Below are 22088 nucleotides of genomic sequence, written 5' to 3' on the forward strand. Positions count from 1 at the left end.
GCTTAGAGCTTACACTGATGCCAAAGCTACGACTCTTGATAGCTTAAAAATGCCACTGCTTAAATTCTGTATTATCTGGATAGGGACTGAGATAGCAAGCTAGCTGGTTAGAATTCCAAACCCTCACCACCTCTGGGGTGACTGGTGGCACTTTCTTGAAAGCTAGCTAGCCTAGTTCAGTCATTAATAAGACTCATCCAGCCAGTTAGCTTTAGTAGCTAACATGCAGTAAGCTAGCTCGAAAAGGAACTTCTTAAGCCCACTCTGCTAATGCACTCTGTGTGTGTGTGTGTGTGTGTGTGTGTGTGTGTGTGTGTGTGTGTGTGTGTGTGTGTGTCTCTCTCTCTGTTCATTGGCTAATGTTTGTCTGTAACCACTACTGAGTGATTATACTAAATTATGAAGTATCTGCAGTTTTATCTGTGTAAAATATTTAGATCTGAAATACATTCCAGCCAAAGGTTCTCAAGCAATACCAGCATGAACTCTCAAGGCTAGCTAATGCTATGCATTGTGTGTTTAAGAACTACTTCCCAGGAAGTTCAAACCAATGGGCATAACCAAACCAACAATGCTGCAAACAAACAAAGCAGGTTTAATTGTCAAAGGTCATGACAACATGAGAAACACAATGACGATGACAAAAAAAACTGTAAATTCCAAGATTACAGTTTTCAAGAGCAGCTGCACTCTTGCATTGAACATGGAAAAGCATTTTGAGTAAGTCATCAACACTCACGCCTAAGACAAAGGACACTTAGTCACATCTGTGTTGCACACGATGAACCGTGCATGTTCGAGGTACAGTGAGAACAGTTTCATCCCAAGTAGGTGCTGAGGTAAAATCAACAAACATCCAATGTAATGTTATAGATTGTATAGGAGCACTTCACGGTGGTCTACTGTCACAATGGCTTGTACCTGTACTGATGACCAGCTTGTTCAGTCTGGATGGTAGGCCATGCCCGTCTCCCAGGAAGGTCACGTTGTACTCCTTCTGCAGAGGAACATTCTCAAACAAGAAGGACTGATCTGAACCAGGATGGACTTGCTTGAAGATTTGGTCATTTTGTGCTGGAGGTTTGATTGTTGTCCTTGTCTGGATCTTTACAACTTCTGTGGTGACACTTTCAGCAAGTGTGTTTTCAGCTGCATTCTTTCCTTTGTTTGATTCCTGTTCCTCTCCACCTTCTTTCTCAGAGTCTTCTTCTTCTTTCTCACTTTCCTGCTCTGGTAATGCTTCTACTTTTTCTGCACTTGTGAGTTTATATTCTTCTGAGGGCAGGTTTTTCTCACCAGCATAGTCCAGGAGGTCCCTCGTAACCTCGGAAGAAACAGGAACGTTGGATGCACCACTTCCTTTCTGCTCTGTGTTACCCTCAAACCCTGTTTTTGGAGCATTGTTTCTTCTTAAATCATCTGCTCCTTTGCCTCCATCTATGTTATTTTTCCTCTGGATGGCGATTCGTGCTTGTATTATTCCTGTTGAAGATTTGCTCTTTGGAAGTGTGACTCGCTTTAAGGCTCCTTGGCCTGAACTTGGTGAACGCAATTGGATAGTTGGTCTTCCTTGAAATATTGCACCAGTACTTCTATTTTTCTGAATGCCAGAGTAGGAAGCAGATTCAGTATCACGTGTTCCTTCCTCCAAAAATTTGTTAGTTTGTATCGGCACATTCTCCCCCGATTCTGATTGTTCAGTTTGTGTTACGGCAGTGTTTTGACCCACTACGTGTCCATTTGGAACTAACTCTAGAGTGCCTTGTTTTTTTGATGGTGTAATTTGAACTCCGTCAGTTGGGCTTTCGATATTCTGCTCTTCTGATTGGCTAAACGGAATTTTACTGATGTTAGAATTTTGTGACAGACTACTTTGAAATTTCGTGCTTCTGCTTCCGTTTACTTTTCCGTGTAGGACAGACTTGTGTGTGGGACCTCCATGTGGAAATGGATGAGATCTTAGGTATGTCCGGGTTCTGTTTCGGAAGGGTCCTACATAGAGGTTTGGTCGGCGTGAGAAAGCACCTTTGGGAGCTGTGGGACGGAAGGAAGATATTCCATTACGTCCCACAGTTTGATTTAACTGAGTGACAAAATTTCCCTTAATTATGTCATCACTGCCATCTCGCACTGGCACTGTGCCTTCAACTGGACTGGAGTTCTTATGAGAAGAATGTGGTAATGAGGTAGTGTGCAATTGAATTGAGGAGATATTATCGTTCTCTGTTTCAGAATCAAGAGGACTCCTTAAATTAGGATTGATTTGGCTTGTTAAAGTTCCAACATTTGGGCGGCGCAGCAGTCCAGCCTTAGGAGGGAGGCGTCTAACTGTGAGTCTTCCTCCTTCTGTTGGCTGTTTGTTCTGACTTTGCTCAATTCCAGATGACATGTGTTTTGTCACCGCATCTTTGTGTCCACTTGGATCCCCTTCAGGCACAATTCCATCCAATAGAGGCGATTCCCCTGAAGGACCTGAAGATGCGGCTGTGTGTATCCTCTGTGTCCCTAGTCCATGTGTAGTATTTGACAATGGAGAATGATAATGAGCTCTTAAAAGTAACCGGGTACGGTTCTGATATAGTCCTGGGTTTTGACGTAAGCGACGTACATATCCCAGTTTTGGAAATGTACGACGGAAAACAGGAACATCAGCATCTCTTGAAGGTTGTTGGTCTTCTGTCTGTTTAGGGAGGTCAATGGCATTTTCTTTGGTGTTAGCTTCTTGCATTTCATTTCCTTCAGAGTGAGATTTTTCTGAGATTGATGAAGATGATGGCGGTGATGATGAAGCCGTTAATGGTAATGATGATGAAGCTTGTGGATCTGAAGATAAAGACGGGGCTACTGATGACTGTGCAGATGTTACGGACGATGAAGATGATGAGGATGATGTCAGTGGTTTTAATCCATATAAAATCCGCCTCCTCAGTGTTTTTGTGTCAGAGAGATTTGACTGTTTGGAAAGCTGAATAGAAAATGTCTTAATGTTCAAATCATCAAAAGTGTCAGTGAGGAGTTGATGCAAAGGATCTGGTGTATAGTTGGGCTCTGTCTCTTCAGATATAGGGTTCACGTCACTTGTTACAGTCATTTCTTTGGACTCAGAGGAACTCAGATTTGGGTTGGATGTTGTCTTTTCTAGCACATTTTCATCTCCACTGCACCCGCTGACTCTGTCCTTGTAGGATAATCGGATGTGTGTCACTTTAATCTTATTCAAACATTTCTTCTCATTGTGTTGAACAGTCTCAGTTGACTCTGAAGTCACTGGATCTCCAACGTGTGGCTGCTCTTCTGAGACAACGTTGACGTTTGATTCGTCAGAGTTGTTGGTTCTGGAGTCAACCCCAGAGATTACAGTCTGATTTTTGTGGTCCCCCTTCTCCGTGCTTAGGATACTGGGGTCTCTCTCAGTCAAAGGTGCTGTTTGGTTTCTTATTATCGGGACTTCAGATTTGGGTTTTTTGCTCACTGTTGGTGCCTTCTTCTTCATGCCCCCTATAGGAGTTTTCAAACCAATCCTGCTTAAATCAGGTGCAATTCTACTTGTATTAAAAATGAAAGAGCCATTGGTCTTCCCGGATAATGTGGGTCGAGAAGCAATTTTAGGTCTATGACCATCCTTTCTGCTGAACAGGGGATTCGCCCTGGTCTTGGTACTGGATGAGGAGTCTTTGTTTGTTCCAACACGGACTTTGACAGACTCTGCTTCTCTCCAATTCTCCGTCCTGTTCTCATGTTGCTCCTCAGTTGAAAAAGTCAAACTGTGGTCTTGTCCTGGTGTTGGTGTGACGTGCTCGGTCACAGGTGTGATGGTAACCCTTAGTAAGGTCTTTCCTAAAGATGGGGATGCAGTTAACATTTTAAATCAATTGTAAGGCAGTTGTGTGCAGTTTATTACAATAACGTTTAGTTTTAACATTCAGAATTCAATTTAATTTAATGAAGGAAAATTGATTTAAGGAACTATTGTAAGAAGTAGAACTTTCAGAATAATTATTACTCTACTCTACTCTTCAAACTGGCCCCAACTGTGACTAGTTGCAGTAATACCAGCTGTATCCCTGTTTAATGACCAGGATGTAGGGTTTACCATTTTGGGCCTCAGTCCAGTCCCCTGAAAATGGGTGTGTCACTACCACCTATGGTGGCAAACCCTACCACCAAATCATCAGTGAAGGATTACACAGGGGTCAAACTGCTCCAAGATTGGTAAAAAGTGATGTAAATTACTGGTTGAGCTAATGGGATTTTAAAAAGTAATAGTTTGCACCATCTGTTATGCTTAGTTATCACCTTATGGGGTAATATGTCAAATGTCTTAAAATCCAACGGACTTAGACCATTACCTTGGAGACAAAACAAACATTTACACTGCATCCAGAAAGTATTCACAGTGCTGCACTTTTTCCACATTTTTTTTAATGTTACAGCCTTATTCCAAAATGGATTCAATGAATTTTTCCCCTCAAAATTCTACACACAATACCCCATAATGACAATGTGAAAAAAAGTTTTCTTGCAACTTTAAAAAAAAAAACAAAACAAAAACTAAGAAATCATACGTACATAAGTATTCACAGCCTTTGCCATGAAGCTCAAAATTGAGCTCAGGTGCATCCTGTTTGCACTGATCATCCTTGAGATGTTTCTACAGCTTAGCTGGAATAAATTTAGTTGAATGGACATGATTTGGAAAGGCACACACCTGTCTACATATAAGATCCCACAGTTGAAAGTGAATGTCAGAGCGCAAACCAAACATGAAGTCAAAGGAATTGTCTGTAGACCTCCGAGACAGGATCGTCTCAAGGTACAAATCTAGGGAAGGGTAAAGAAACATTTCTGCTGCTTTGAAGGTCCCAATGAGCATAGTGGCCTACATCATCCATAAATGGTAGAAGGTCTGATCCACCAGGGCTCTTCCTAGAGCTGGCCGCCCGTCTAAACTGAGCGATCAAGGGAGAAGGGCCTTAGTCACGGAGGTGACCAAGAACCAGACGGTCACTCTGTCAGAGATCCAGCATTCCTCTGTGGAGAGAGGAGGGCCTTCCAGAGGGACAACCATTTCTGCAGCAATCCACCAATCAGGTGTGTATGATAGAGTGGCCAGATGGAAGCCACTCCTTAGAAAAAGGCACATGGCAGCCCATCTGGTGTTTGCCAAAAGGTACCTGAAGGACTCTCAGGCCATGACAAACAAAACTGTCTGGTCTGATGAGACAAAGATTGAACTCTTTGGCGTGAATGCCAGGCATCATGTTTAGAGGAAACCAGGCACCATCCCTACAGTGAAGCATGGTGGTGGCAGCATCATGTTGTGGGAATGTTTTTCCACAGCAGGAACTGGGAGACTAGTCAGGACTGAGGGAAAGATGAATACAGCAATGTACAGAGACATCCTGGATGAAAACCTGCTCCAGAGCACTCTTGACCTCAGACTGGGGCGACTGTTCATCTTTCAGCAAGACAATGACACTAAACACACAGTCAAGATATCAAAGGAGTGGCCTCAGGACGACTCTGTGAATGTCCTTGAGTGGTCCAGCCAGAGCCCAGACCTGAAGCTGATTTAGCATTTCTGGAGACATCTGAAAATGGCTGAGCACCGATGCTCCCCATCCAACTTGATGGCCCTTGAGAGGTGCTGCAAAGAGGAATGGACAAAACTGCCCAAAGATAGATGCACCAAGCTTGTGGCATCATATTCAAGAAGACCTGAGGCTGTAACTGCTGCCAAAGAGGCATCAAGAAAGTATTGAGCAAAGGGTGTGAATACTTATGTACATGTGATTTGTTAGCTTTTTTAAAATAAATTTACAAAAACACACAAACAACAAAAAAACAATTTTTTTTTCATGTTGTCATTATGTGGTGTAGATACTCAGCTGTACCAATATACGAGGTCTGTCAAAGTATCGTACCTTTTTATTTTTTTCAAAAACTATATGGATTTCATTCATATGTTTTTACATCAGACATGCTTGAACCCTCGTGCTCACGCGTGAGTTTTTCCACGCCTGTCGGTGACGTCATTCGCCTCTGAGCACGCCTTGGGAAGGAGTGGTCCCGCCCCCTCGTCAGATTTTCATGGTCTGGAAATGGCGGAATGAAAAGGACTTTTTTTCCATCAGAATGTTTTCAGAAGCTGTTAGAGACTGGCACCTGGAAACCATTCGAAAAATGTATCTGGCTTTCGGTGAAAATTTTACGGGCTTCACAGAGAATAAGAACTTTTACTACAGCTTTCAGGACTGCTTTAAGGACGGTCGGTGCGTCGCGCTCCGAGCTGCGACGACGCGGCACAAACCACTGGATCATTTCTAAACGGATGGCTCTGTGGATACGAGACCGTCGTGTGCTCTTTCTCTGGTTATCACAAGAGCTGGACATCAGCCATTTTCCGGCAGATTTCACTTTTAACAAGAGATTTTGTCATGGACAGCCGGGCGGAGGCTTCGCGCGTCACGACCGATTCGCTGATGAAGCGAGACAAAGGAACACCTCTGTTTCTGAGTGTTACAGGACAAGTTTGGACATGTCCAGCTCTCCACAATTTCTCTATACTCACTCGACTGGTAAGCACTGAAAGCCGAGATAGACATGTCCCAACTTGTCCTCTAACACTCCGAAACGGAGGTGTTCCTTTGTCTCGCTTCATCAGTGAATCGGTTCGCTGATGAATCGAAATTGCAAGGAGTAGCGTCGTTGGCCATGTCGGCAGATTTCAGTAAGAATAATGGTAATAATAATAGTAATAATAATGGTAATAATCATAATAGTAATAATAATGGTAAATCTCCAATACCCGACGATGGTGTATTACAAGAGATGCTACTCACACTTTACCGAATCAGAATAGGTTGAAATAACTACAAAGAGCATCAGAAGTAAAGCAGAAGCTGCAGCTGCTGTATGTTGGTAAGCTTAATATTTAATTTCATCAAATGACATCATGAAAGACATGATCACACACAGTCTTATTTGGAATGATCTGACAATTCTAATTCATAGTAATACTATAGAGATTTTTTTTTTATGCTTTACTGGTAGACATGTAGGAGAACTTCTGGCCTTTATTTTTTTTATTTATTCATTCATTTATTTAGTTTTTTATGTGGCCTAGTTCAAAAATAATGAAGCCAAAGTGTGGCATAACCACCAAAATTTAAAAGTGGTCTTTTTGTGAAATGTTATCATTTTAGGTATGGTTATATATCAGAGTTTCAATATTTCTATTGGCCTCAGTTCAGTCATTGCTAGAAATTATCAGTGCATATATACTATAATAGAGCGGAATGCTTGCAACAACATTTGGAGGTATCTTCTTTAGTCTGCAGAAGCCTGAAACAAAGAAATTCTGTCCATTAGTTCCTGGTATTATTGAACAAGTAATATAATTATTCTATCGAAGCAGAGTAGGAGATATAGCTAAGGTTTTGACACAAATAAATCAAGGACTTATTCTCAGCGTTATGCTTGCTACAGTTTTACTTTGCTTTAGAAACATGATGTTTTTTTCTAGGAAATGACATTTCTACCTTTACAAAAATGTATTACTGTGTGTTTGTATGAAGCACTAACAAACAAACTGACAAAATACAAGGTTATTTCTTTAACAGTCAACTTTAAATGATAATGCTAAATATCAATGTCACTCGATGAAAAAAGTGCTATTTTTGAGGTAAATTTCATGCATATCTCTGGAACCGTGCGGAATTTTTCCATGAAATTTTAAGTACCTGTCAAAGAGACTATAGGCAACTCACAGGTAAATCTGGATGGTGCTAAATAAAATAATGGCTTGTTCATGACAAATGCAATGCAAATCAGCAGTTAGGCTTCATTATTTTTGAACTAGGCCATATGTAGTTATTCTCCAGCAATTACTCGATTGGAATACTACATCTCATGGCCATTCGAATTCATGGTAATTGTGACTTTCGATGCTTCGCCACACGGGGAACCTCTGGCCAGTTTTTTTGGTTTTGTCTTTACTGCTCAGCAACTGCATAATTGAAATACTGAATCTCATGGCTAACTTATTTCATGGTAATTGTGATTTTATGCAGTTGTATGATTGTGTAATTCAACTTGCCTTTGACACTGGTAATTGTGTAAAAACAAAACTAAATGCACAGATTCAGACATTTGTAGTTGTCTACAGAACAATGTTCCATGCCCAGATCTCTGCAAATGTGCCAGAAACCATTTGTAATAACATCACTGGATGCAGTGTTGTAGATAATGATGACAGTGAAGAAGATTCTGATGAGGACGGCAGTGACAGTGAAATGGAGTAACTCATCACTTTAATATATTTTAGCTTATTCAATAATAAAATCCATAAATGCTGACAAAAGTATTTTTAAACGTTAACTGCATGCTTTCTGTGTTTTTTTTAGATTTTTTTTAATAACATATACTTGATGCATGTTGATATTTCGGATCAGCAGTTCTCACTAACGCTCAGAATTTACTTTTGTGAAAAAAAAAAAAAAAGTATATTGTCTGGGGTACCATAGGCTTTCATTTGCTAAAATTTTTGCACCCACCCCAGACATAGGTCATGGTCTCAAAAATTCCAAAGGGATATTGATTGCACAGCCCATGGTCTAGTGTTGTGAGTAGAATTTTGAGAGAAAAAAAATGCATTTACTCCAATTTGGAATAAGGCTGCAACATAAAGCACAGTGAATAATTTCTGGATTAACCCTATTAACTCAACCAATAATTTGCACCACCGTTTACCAAAATCGGAGTAACTTTAACTTTTGTAGTCGAAACTACACCTTCTTAGAATCTTTACGATCAGACAAATCATGCGATATTTTTTAACAGGGCTGGAACATTTTTCAATTCTGACCCTTGAGTAATTATTATTGACCTTACCTGGCTACAGCTACCACCCTGGGATGGCGACCATGTATTTTTTTTCCAAGTCCCTACTATATAGATGAGCAAACTGCCAAATCAAAGGTTTTGCCACCCTGGGTGGTAGTGACAAACCTATCTGGTTCACAGACTCTCTTTCTTTTGATTCATTACATCTGCTGTCATCAAAGCAACCAATCCACTGTTAGCACAGTCGTACTAGCGTTAGTGAACCACAAACATGATCATACGTACACGACTGTCATAGCTTTTTCACTTCTGCTTCCATTGGCTCAACATGTTACTTATATGCCAGTGATAGCTTTAGCAAAGCATGTTCATCTCCATTGTTTACTTTTACAACTTGTTGATTAATCCATTACCACCATGCTAATATGGTAGCATTGGCAAAAGATGAACATTATCACAATGCTTTGATTGGTGACATCACAGGTTGATGCCCTGATGTCCAGGGCTCACCTTTAGTTTAGCATAATTCAGTATATTTGTTATTTTTGGATAAACATGTTACTAACATGCTAGTAGGAGCAACAGCAGTGCACAGACAAGGTCATCCCTGTGCTTCTAATGGCCTAGTCACACGGCATACGATGAACAAAGGGAAAAAGTAAAAAAGTCAGAAATCGTTGAGAAAAGGCGAACAAAAAGTAAAAAAAGTCAGAAATCGTTGAGAAAAGGTGAACAAACAAGCTTTGTCACTGAATAGCCTGGGAATAAAGAGTGCAGAGAGAAAGAACGAAAGAGGAACAAAATGAAACCAAAGCCAACGTTGATCTCTATGCTTTAAACAAAACGCGCCTGGAGCCACTGCTGGAGCAGTGTGTGTCTGCATCTCTCCGTTCCAGGACTTGGCGCTGGGATGGAGCTCTGTAGCACATGAGTCCTGGAGAAGCTGCAAACAGAAGCGCGTGATCCGATCCACTGTGGAGATCTGTGCGCACATCGGTGGATCCACTTACTCTATTTACTCATCCAGAACAAAAGGGGGATCATCTCCTTCATCATCAGAATCCTCACTGTCTGGTTCAGACTCTGACGACATGCTGCACGCTCCATCTTGCTCCAATTGAAAACAAACTCTGAAGCACTTGCTCAACATTCATAAGACGCCTCATTTTTATGAACCAAAAACAAACAAAAAAACACCATCACCCACGCTAAATACTTCACCAAAATTATACACACTGCAAATATGCCAAATATTTCTCAAATCGCTCAAGTACCAAAACTCTAATCGCTGTCTGTATACCCGAAATGCACACGCATGCGACACAAAAGATTATTATGTTGAGATGGCTCTCAGCTCCATGGAAACAAATGAGGCTGATCGCGCTCCTGCAAGGCCCCTTGCTACGAATAAATACACAGCAATCAAGAATCACCTCCTCAAAATGTTTGAACTGCCAGACTGAAAGGGTCAGCAGGCTGTTCTCTCTCTATGGGCTGGAGGACAGCAAGCCCTTCAGAGTTCATGGACAGAATGCTGCAGCTCCGGCAGGACTTTTTGTGCAGCAACTCTCTCCTCTGGTGCGCGCAGCACTGGAGCAACACCACAATCATAGACTGCCGTGCCCTGGCGGAGGAGGCCGAGAAATTCTTCCTGGCCGGCCAGCACAACGGCGTGACCACGGCAGCACTCGCCACATCACACGCAGAGGCAGAAGCCACACACCACACACCAGCTCTGCCACAGAAATGCTACATCTCTCCTCCACTGCAGCGCTCACAAACCGGCTTTTGTACTGTGTGAAAACATTCAGCTGGTCGAACAAAGTCGAACTAAATGTTAACGTTACAAAAACTAAGCAAACGATAAGAAACCGTCAAGAACTACAGCAATACGAAATACGGACGAATTGAGGTTTTCTGCAGCATTTGTTCAAATTTTTCAACAGTTTAAAAATCCTGACGAAGTGCCAGCTGCAGGAACGAAGCTTCGCAAAGGTTAAATGATGCCAACGAAAGTCAAAGAAAGTCCAGATTTCTTGTTTCGTTTGGGCTTTGTTGTCCGTCGTCAAGTGCCGAGTGACCGGGCCTTCAGATTAATCAGATCAATAATGGGACCATAACTATGTTTCCAAGCACAAAAGCACAAAATCGGTACCTAGAAAAGGTAAATGTTCCCTACCAAGGGAACAAACGCCTGCCCCACTGAAGCCGTACCCCGTCCCTTACTGCTGTACCCTGGATGCGTGGCAAAATGCAACAGTGTGTGGAGAACTTGGAAGCGGAACAAACTTTAGTCTGGAAAATACCCGTTTCTTCTTTTTTAATCATTTTATTATTAAGTTAGTGCTGTTTTTTCACCACTTTTTTTGTTGGTAGATGATTCCCAGGACACAAGAACACCAGCTCACAGCTGATAAGGAATATCTCACTCTCTCCTCTCACTCACACACACACACACACACACACACACACACACACACACACACACACACACACACACACACACACACACACACACACACACACACACACACACACACACAGAGAGAGAGAGGTGTATTATCTGCTCCTCTGACAACTTTCCAAATTATTTGGATTTAAATTATTATGAAAAGCAAAAACTACTCATTAAAACAAACAACAAGGAAAACATCAGAAGTGATTTAGCATTTTCAATTCATGAGGTCTCAACTCAAATCATATTTCATTGACTCGTGACCTGAAGAGAGTCTTTGGTCATACACACCTGGAGTGACTTGGGTCGTCACTGATTCACTCTGACTCGTACCTTTCTCTGCCACTAGTACGATATCATACAAACGCCCTGCCTCCAGCTGCTTAATGTGGGCAGAGTCCCTGTGTGGCAGGATGGTTAGTTCTTGCGTCCTCCCTCGATCACCGTCAGCCACGATGGTCAAACGGTACCTGTCGATTTCACCCCGTGACTGCTCCCATTGGACCACTGCAGATGTGCTGGTCGTCTTGACGACATGTAAGTTGGAGGGACCGGGTATGACTGAAAGGGAAGGAGGAGAAGAGCCCAGGTGCCACTTTATTTTCAACGCACCACATACGTTCTGACATTTTCTGAACTTTATGCAAAAAATTATGCCTTCGATAGGAATTAACGAAGGGTTCAATGTCACAACTTCAGAATCGGACAACTGTGATTTGATGAAACATGTTCAGGGTTTGTATCGTGCTTCTTTAGTTGATCATTTAATGGCACAAACAGTTTCCTGAAGTGACAAGCAAAAACACCCTCACGTGTCATGAAGTGGGTGGAGCTCTCAGCCCCTAGCCTTCCGTCCACTTCTCCCCTGATGGTGGCACTGTAGTCCTGACCGGGTGCCAGGCCCATCTGGGTGAAGCTGCTCAAATCGCCATCCACCTGGATGTTGATCTTTGTGTCACTCTCCTTCTGTTTGAGCAGAAAGAACCGCAGTTAGGACAGCACTCTTTAAAGTACGTTCCTCCTCCAAAATTACCCATCATGCACTGTTATGATATTTTCTACTTTTTGTAAATCTGCCCCAAAAGTCAATGATTTCCATTTTGTGGATAAATCCACTCGTTTTTCCAAGTTTTTCAACAACAAAGTTCTTTGAAACTAAAAGGGATCCACTCTCAGAGTGCTGTTCTAGATCAGGACAGTGTCCAGCAGTGTAGCGACTCCCACAGGAACCCAAACATCATGAAAACACAGCTTCCAAATGGCTGTCATGGTGACAAACAGGAAAACACTACAGGATAGAGATTCATCTGGGTCCACCAAATGGAACCAGATTCAACATAAATCTGAAAACAAAAATGTTCGAAATAAAATTCTTGACAAGAGAATAAAATGACTCAACCCGAAGAGAGACGCACGCAGCGTCACACCGTTTAAAGTAAATAAGAAAAATCACATTTCCGCAGTGGCGGTGATGTCACCTAATGGTGACGCAGACCCGGGTCCTGTTCAGTCGGACCGGGTGAGACTGAATGAAGCTGAAGTTTGCTTCCTTCCCTCTCGTTCTCTCTCGCAGCTGCGAGTCGGTGCTGATGACATCGCTTTGGCTATTGCCATGTTTTGGACAGTGTTTGTGTTCCCATAGCAACAAGCATCCCACATCTGCATCCACCCTCCAAACCCCACTCGATGGGATCTTCTCCTAGCCGCTCCCATTAGGGGGCGCCACAGCAGAACATCAGTCTGTCTACAGTTTTATTTTGATTTCTTTCCATTGGTGCATTTTTTTCTTAACAGCCACCAGAGGATGCCTGGGCTCATGCAGTTTCCTGTCTTTTTGTCATCTTTGTGCCTAAAAAAAAAGTTTCACCTTTTTATCCATTTTATGATGTCATAAAGAACCCTGGCCTTAACTCTAGCGTTCTGTTGTGGACGTGATAACACTACTCATTATCACATTGGTGGAAACCAAATGAGTTTTGTAGTTGGGCATTCCTTTGATTCGATTATAATTTGGTGGAGATCAAATGGCAGACGTTTCCTTTGATCTTTTGTCCTATGCATACTTCTGACTAACATCCGCCTTAATGACTGAAGCAAAAGTAACCAAAGTTTAACTTTTTATGACCACAATTATTTTGGCAACATGGTACGCGCAAAGCAACAAAACAGGGTACTGTAATAACTCCTCTATGTGTGTGTGTGTGTGTGTGTGTGTGTGTGTGTGTGTGTGTGTGTGTGTGTGTGTGTGTGTGTGTGTGTGTGTGTGTGTGTGTGTGTGTATAAACAAAATAAGTTTAAAAAAAATGGCTGGATGAACATTCATCAAACTTGGTGGGAATATGATGGCAGATATCGCAAGATAATTAACTTTTGGAGAGGATTGGACAAAGGTCAAGGTGTCAACAAAAACATGGTGTGAACATAATTTTCTGCTACATCTCTGCAACCAGTAGGGCTGGAGTGATAAACTGATACTGATCAGCAAAATATTTGTGACTGATTGATAACATGAATTATCACATATTACAACAAAAATCTGCCCTATACTTGTAAACCAGCCCTCCTGAGATACAAGAAAAAATAGGGCTGATAAATCATACACTTTTCCTATCAATGTTACTGTCCTGGAAACTGTGGTAATAAAATCAGAGCAATACAAAAAAAAAAAAAACATTTAAAATATCAGGCTTTGTATCACCCCTCTTTTCATCCAATCAGGAGCCCACATTTCTCAGCCCCACCAATGACACCCCCTCATTTTGACAAGTGCAGGATCCTGATACAGGATCCAGATCATTTCATTCAACCAAGATGTCTGATCAAGGTGAGAGAGTTTTAGCCTCTCTGAATTCTACAACTTGAGTCTCACACTGAAGTTATGAGACACCAAGAGGTTCGTGAAGAGGACACTCATGACTTTATAGAGAGACATAAGAACAAGAACACCACCAGGAAAACAGAAAGTGATGTGAACTTGTTCACTGAGTGGAACCAAGAAGGAGAAGAGAGAGCTCATTGTTTTTTGTCCAGTGGAACTTGACAAATGGGGTTGACGATAATTATTTGGTTCTTGTTCTTTATTTTTGGTATGAGATAAATATCTTATGTGTCTGTTTATGTATCACGCCCTGTATCATGCCCCGATGTATCTGTATGAGCCCGAGTCTGAAGGATGAGACGTGATAAGGTATACGTATCAGACATGGATATATCCTGGTGTCGCCGACTGAACGTCCCCCCTAAAAACAGGTCTGTCCTGCCTTCACTGCACATGCGTCATTTCTGAAGTCAGTAGCAATTTATTATCGCCTTGTTTCTGCTTAAAACTGACTTTAGAATGATTTAAGAGGTTTTACTTTGTCATCTGGTGGTTAATAATCACATTACTCCTTTTTATACTTTGGGTGAAGAGTCAGACTCAGACACATGCACAGTGAAGGCAGATCAGACCAATTTTTAGAGGGGGGGGGCTGTTTGGTCAGCGACACCGATGTGCAGAGCGTGCAGGGTTTGCATCAGGTGTCTTTTCATTTACTGTGACACAAAACCGAAGGTTTCAAGTTTAGACTTTCTCAAAATCATCAATGATTAAAACATGATTTTTTAATTGATTTTTTTTTTTACGTTTCATTGGATTAATTTTGTGATGTTGCTAAATTTATAAACTAGTATTGCAGAAAGGCTCAGAATGACGGATCAGACAAGAGAAATATTTACAGCATTTTGGTTGTTTGTGTTTTGGCACAAACAGACGTGGGGCCCGTGTCCATCTTAACGATGTACACGCACTGTCTAAAGCACCGATGGGGGAAATCCAACTGGCTTTTTAAAAATCATATCTTCTTGCCATCAGTGTGTCCATGAGTCTGTCCATCCCGCACCACCACCCCCCCTTTTTTTTTTTTTTTGCTGTGATGATGTCAGAACTGATCGGCTCGCGTTCATCAATAAAGCGACAGTTGGAAGTGACTGAGCCAGAGGAGAGATCCAGTCTCAACTTGCTGACATTTTGGATTTAGACTTGTGTTTTTGTTTTGTTTTGTTATTTTAAATAATGGGAGGGTATTATTTTTTGTTTGTTTTTTTGGCGGTCCACTTCCTGCTCTGCTCGGTTCTGAGAAATACCAACACAATTAGTCATTTTCCACATCTTTAGTGCCTTCTGCTCCAGATTGATCACACATGTTTGTGAACGCATCATCCTGGCAAAGAGGCAAAGCACAGCTTGCTGCTTCATGGTGCTCAGGAAGAAAGACTGGATCGTGTTTGGCCAGAAGGACGTATAATGAGGCGGATGATCAATGAGCATCATTCAGCGCTGACGCAGACATCCTGGATATTGCGGTGTGTGTGTGTGTGTGGGGGGGGGCACAGGAATTTGGACTGCTGTGTTGTGTCATTACTGAAGCACAAGAAAAACACAGCTTGGATTTAAAAGTCACATCAGTTTTCTGCAGCTCTTAAAGGAAAAGTGTTAGGGTAAAGGTCAAAGGTGAAAGGTCATTTATTTCCCTATAATTCAGAGCTGAAAGCTACTGGTTCAAACCCCACCCCTGCTCATTGTCCAGGTTATATGGAGTTACATCAGGATGGGCATCCAGCGTAAAACGTGTGCCAAATCAACATGGCACATGGAACATGGATCTAACGTGGAACAAAAAAATTACACTGCCTGGAAAACAATATTACCATAAACAATATTACGGGTCTTGTTCACATTTTGTGAAACTGGTTTAAAAACTATGCTTTTGAAGCTGCTTTTGTGCATGATTAGTGGCATCAAACTCATCAGCGAATGAGCAACTTTTGTGTCATCCATCAATACAGAACATGCAGATTGCTAAAAAACAAAAACAAAAAACAAAAACAAGAAAAACAAAAACATAATGTGACAGAGGAAATCTGAGCTCAGATTTGGATTCAGCACCCAAAATTACCCTAAATCAGTTCGCAAAGTCCATGCAAGAAAAAAAATGTTGACCAGTGTTGTTCATTTTGGGTCACTTTGACTTAAAAAAAAAATGAAGCAGTTTGACTCCATGAAGACAAGATGATTTAATTCAGAACTAGAGTGTAAAAAAAAAAAAGACTTGTGTACCTGCCCGGTGAAGGTCAGGTGGTAGATATTGTACTGGACAGGGGGCGGAGTCCACGTAAGAGTGACAGATGTCTCTGTGATGTCACTTGTACTCAGCTGGGATACATCTGACATTACTGAGAGAGAGAGAGAGAGAGAGAGAGAGAGAGAGAGAGAGAGAGAGAGAGAGAGAGAGAAAACAGATTAAGTAAATCCAAGTTCTACCACTGAACGTTATTTGCTGTTTTAAAAGTTGGTTCAAAATTAAACTGGCAAAAAAAAAAAAAAAAAAAGTTTAAAACAGGGTTAAGAGACCTTGAAGTCCTTTGGACAAAGAGAAAGTAATTCTGATCAAATGGGGGGAAGGTGGCATTGTTTAGTCTTCTGGGAGCCACTGGGGGGGGGCAGGGATTCCGTTGGAAAGTCTAATTTACCATGTCCAGACAGTGATCCAGGAAATGTCTCTACACAAAATTTCACAAAAATTCATGAATGATCCAAGAATTTTTATGCATAATTCAAGAAAAAGTTATTCAGCAATTTTTCTTTTTGGGGTCCACAAGGATTCACCAATTTACCCTGACCAGACAGTCCCTCAAGGCCTCAGATTACCCATAAACCTCTTCTTTGCAACAGGCTCAGCAGAGTAGTGGATCTGAGGATTAGCGATGAACAGCCAACATGTAGACCAGGGTTTGATTCCAGGTCTGTGCTTCATGCTGTCTGTGTCCTTGGACAAAACCATTCATCTGCATTGTCTGCATTCACTTGCCAGTAGGTCGCTGATGGCAAGATGCCACATTCCCAAAACCCAGCGTGCACCTTCTATGCAGGACAGAATCATAGAATTCTGTGCTCACGGCGTCTCAGTGGTTCTGATCTTTTTTTGCTGTCTTACTGCTCACCCAGCGCAGACCACTGAGGAGGTCTAAGAAGAAAGGGACTGGCTACTCATTGTGTCGAAGTCCAGAAAGTATGCTGCTCGAACTGAGACTTCCTAAAGCTCAGGACTGGGTGAGAGAAACCACAGCACTGCTCCACACAGAATTCACACAAAAAACAAACATGTTAACTGTGTGACTGCTGACATTTTAAGAAGATTTCTATTGAACCTTCACTCGAACAAAAACAACAAACACAAGAGGCAGCAATGTGATCTGAGGAACCGCCCCTCTGGACTCAGGTCAAACCTGTGATCCCAGATGAAGCCATCGAACATGGAGCAACTTTGAATTTCTGATTGTTTTTCTCCACAATCTCAGAATGTGCACAAAACAGGTGACGGGACGCAAATATAAGAGTCTCTGCTTATTTCACGCTGTGCCTGGTTGCGGTTTTGGCTGATGGCTCATTCCTCACCTCCAGTCCAATCAGAGTTTGGTTACGTTTTGGGGAAATGAGCTGCTTTCTTTTCTCTGTCAACCTCAGGAGGAACAGGCAGACTGTTGTGTTTTATGGGCAGCGCCTCTGGATCCTTCTGCGCGTTTAAATGAAACAGTTCCGTCACAGCAGCCTGAACCAGAACCAGACCCATCAGCCAATGCTGCCCAGCAACAGCAACGTCAATAACAATCAAACAGATTGCAAAGAGGTGAAGAGCTCCACTCCACAAGCACCACAAAAAAAGATGTATGGAATCAGCAAACTGAAGCCAAATAGTAAAAGTTTGATCCAGTCCCTAAATCTTATTTAAAAAAGTCTGTGTCAGTAAGTCTTACACGGCCCCTGAGGTCCACTGGTGCCGTGGAGAATGACACAGTCTGACTCTGCCCATCACAGGTTACGTCCCTACAGAGGGCCGGTGCTGTTCACAGCTGGGCGGACTGAGACAATGCAGATTAATCGTTCTGTCCAAGGACGTGGACAGGCAACATGCCCAGGAATCGAACCAAGATCTCCATATTGATAGCCCAGCCCCTTGTCCCGCTGATGTACCTGCTGCACAGTTTCCTGTGATTTTGCCAGTAAAGAATCAGATTCTGTGGACTTGTTTAAATCCAGGTTAAAGACTCATCTGTTTTCTTTTATAACTGACTTGGGCTTAGTTGTGTTTAAATGTTCTGTTCCTCTTCTTTTATTGTACCGTGTTTATCTTGTGTAATTGTTAAAATTTCTATTCTCTATTGCATCAATTTTATGTGTTTACTGGTTGCTAGTTGCAATGTTTTTGTGTTGTGTGGTGGGTGTGTGTATGTGTGTGAGATAAATTCCATCTACCTTGTATTGCTTATGTTAACTGTTTTAATTCTAATTGTTTGTTGTTGTTATGGTGGTCAGATGGGGTCATCACCCAACTGAGGCAGGTCCACTAATGGGGGACCTTACTCTGGTCAAGCGCCTTGGGGTGACTTGTGTTGTGATTTGGCACTGTATCAATAAAAACTGAAATTGAAAATAGTCATAGGGGAGAAGAAGCAGAATAAAAGTTAAATTTGTTGCTGGCATGTCAAAATGTTTCAATTTGTATTATGGAACATTTCTTTAATTTATTATTATTATTTAATCAACCTTGAATTTGACATTCTTCATGTGCTGATTTGGTTCCAAGGAGCTGACTTGCGTGTTGCTGACCGAACGGTCCCTCCTAAAATTTGGTCCCCCTGCCTTCACTTCGCATGCATAATTTCAGAGCGTCAGCAGCGATTCACTGATTATCACCTTGTTCCTGCTTAAAACTGACTCGTTTTTGCTTAAAACTGACACTTGAATGATTTAAGAGGTTTTACTTTGTCATCTGATGGTTAATAATCACATTATTCCCTTCGCTTTGGGGGTAGCGAGTCAGACTCAGAGAGTCAGGCTCAGACGTGCTTCTGCGGTGCTCTGATCGCTCCCTCGTCTTTTATGATGAAAAAATGCTGAATTTATGTGGAAATGATTGTTGTACAAAAGCTTCAGAGATCTGTCACTGAGATAGATGATGACTGGAGTGCAGTTTTAAGCAGAACCGAGGTGATAATCAGAGAATTGCTGCTGAGGCGCCGAAATTTGCAGTGAAGACAGAGCGGGCCCATCAGAAGGGGGCACCGTTTTGACTGTGACACCGGTTGTTTTACTCTGATATTATTCATTCAGTTTGTTTGACTCTTGTTCCGTTGAATTGCCTTTGTTCCCAGGCGTCCGTGTTGGCGTTGTAACAATGACTCCATTTTCATCTTCTGTCAGTCAGTTCTAGAATGAAGTGTTTTCTGAATGTGAGAACACTGAATTATAGGAAAAGTGTTTCTTTTAAAGTGTTAAGGTTTTCTTTTTTTGGTTTGTTGGTGTCTCATCACAACAGAGGACTGCTCAGGTCAACTAGATTTGGGGTTTAAGCATAATTATTGTGGGTCTACTTCAGTTTGGGTCCCAATAGCCTGTGTTCATTTTCAGATCAGTTCTTATTCTTAAAACCACAATTAAAATGTTTTCACAGAGGCTACAGACAGCTTTAAACCTCTAAACCCTTATCTCTGCAACTGACTCGACTATTCCGCTCCTCCAAGGGATGGGTAGAACCACTAATCCAGACCATGTGGAAGTGATGCAGAATGTTCTTGAATAGACTACACAAAAAAAAAAACAAAAAAAAACAAACAAACAAACAAACAAAACAAACCTAAATTGTCTCACTGTGGCACAAAAAAAAAAAAAAAGGATCATCTCTGCCTTATCTGGAAATGGACTATAATCTTAGATTTAGCATTGTTCCTAAGATTTGGGGGTGGGGATAGGAGAGGATTGTTCATCAAGCGTCACCAAAGTTTATATTTGTTGATTCAAGAAGACAAAGTTTTCAGATGTGTCAGTATTACTGTAAATGAAGAAAATATGTGGAGTCTTAAATGAAATGTGTAACTGGACATAATCTACGAAGCACTGACACATTTTACACAACATGATAGGACAAAATACACAGGAAACAAAATGGGACCCAGCAGAGAACCTTGGAGTACACCTCAAGCAATCATAAATTACTTTCCAAAATTATGGTCCCATAATCAGTTGCATGAGTACAAATTTTGCCACATGGAGCAAATGACAGCTGTAAAAGAAGAAACAGGAAACTATTTGACTATCCACATTAATATTTTTTTTTCCATAAAGTCAAACTAACAGAAATGCATCCAATTTCAAATTTCATAATTATTTTTTACAAGTTGCAATGCTACAACTTGTAACTTGTAAATTATGAAATTTGAAATTGGATGCATTTCTGTTAGTTTGACTTTTTGGAAAAAAAAAACAAAAACTAAAATATTAGGTAGCTGGGGTAGCATTGCTCATTGTTCCCCAGCTCAGTCTCCATGTGTTGGAGTTCACCCCGCCTTCGGGTCGGGGACAGGTCCCTCACTGTTGTCTTGGCCTACGGGCCGAGTGGCAGTGCAGAGTACCCGACCTTGGAGTCCCTGGGAGGGGTACTAGATAGTGCTCTGACTGAGAACTCCACTGTTCTCCTGGGAGACTTCAACGCCCACGTGGGTGGTGACAGTGAGACCTGGAGGGGGGTGATTGGGAAGCACGGCTTCCCCAATCTGAACCCGAGTGGTGTTCAGTTGTTGGACTTCTGTGCTAGCCACAGTTTGTCCATCACAAACACCATGTTCGAGCACAAGGGTGTCCATAAGTGCATGTGGCACCAGGACACCCTGAGCCGGAGGTCGATGATCGACTTTGTAGTCGTATCATAAGACCTTTGGCCATGTGTCTCGGACACTCAGGTGAAGAGAGGGGCTGAGCTGTCAACTGATCACCACCTGGTGGTGAGTTGGATCTGCTGGGAGGGGAGGAAGTCGGTCAGACCTGGCAGACCCAAACGTATCGTGAGGGTCTGCTGGGAATGACTGGCAGAACCCTCTGTCGGCGAGGTCTTCAACTCCCACCTCCAGGGGAGCTTCTCCCAGATCCCAGGGGAGGTTGGAGACATGGAATCCGAGTGGGCCATGTTCTCCACCTCCATTGTTGATGCGGCCGCTCATAGCTGTGGTCACAGGGTCTCTGGTGCCTGTCGCGGCGGCAATCCCAGAACCCAGTGGTGGATGCCGGAAGTAAGGGATGCCATCAAGCTGAAGAAGGACTCCTACTTGTCTTTGTTGGTAAGTGGGACACTGGAGGCAGCTGACAGGTACCGGCAGGCCAAGCGTGCTGCAGCCTGTGCAGTCGCAGAGGTAAAAACTCGGGTCTGGGAGGAGTTCAGGGAGGCCATGGAGGAGGACTATCGGTCGGCCTCGAAGAAATTCTGGCAAACCGTTCGACACCTTAGGAGGCGGAAGCAGCTCTCCGCCAACAATGTCTCTAGTGTGGGTGGGGAGCTGTTGACCCTGATTGGGGATGTTGTCGGGCATTGGAAGGAATACTTTGAGGATCTCCTCAATCCCACCGTCATGTCTTCCAAAGAGGAAGCAGAGACTGGGGGCTCAGAGGTGGACTCATCCATCACCCAGGCCGAAGTCACCGAGGTGGTCAGAAAGCTCCTTGGTGGCAAGGCTCCTGGGGTGGATGAAATCCATCCTTAGTACCTTAAGTCTTTGGATGTTGTGGGACTGTCTTGGTTGACACACTTCTGTAACATCGCGTGGCGGTCGGGGACAGTGCCCCTGGATTGACAGACTGGGGTGGTGGTCCCTCTGTTTAAGAACGGGGACCGGAGGATGTGTTCCAACTACAGGGGGATCACACTCCTCAGCCTCCCTGGTAAGATCTATTCCAGAGTACTGGAGAGGAGGATTTGAC

At 42.5% G+C, this 22088-nt stretch overlaps 1 protein-coding gene across 2 annotated transcripts in view; it reads right to left on the bottom strand.

Annotated features, from left to right (window-relative positions):
* Positions 1-22088, bottom strand: part of LOC117501814 (fibrillin-2-like) — a 68302-nt gene that overhangs the window by 23899 nt on the left and 22315 nt on the right. The window contains exons 5-8 of one of the 2 annotated variants that reach the window (XM_034160772.1): positions 16398-16513; positions 12112-12265; positions 11591-11860; positions 922-3837 (exon numbers count right to left, since the gene is read on the bottom strand). In XM_034160772.1, coding sequence (XP_034016663.1) covers positions 922-3837; positions 11591-11860; positions 12112-12265; positions 16398-16513 — 3456 coding nt within the window. The remainder of the gene's footprint in view (positions 1-921; positions 3838-11590; positions 11861-12111; positions 12266-16397; positions 16514-22088) is intronic. The other variant, XM_034160773.1, reaches the window with a different exon arrangement.

Source organism: Thalassophryne amazonica, chromosome 20 (assembly GCF_902500255.1).
Source record: "Thalassophryne amazonica chromosome 20, fThaAma1.1, whole genome shotgun sequence".
NCBI lineage: Eukaryota > Metazoa > Chordata > Actinopteri > Batrachoidiformes > Batrachoididae > Thalassophryne > Thalassophryne amazonica.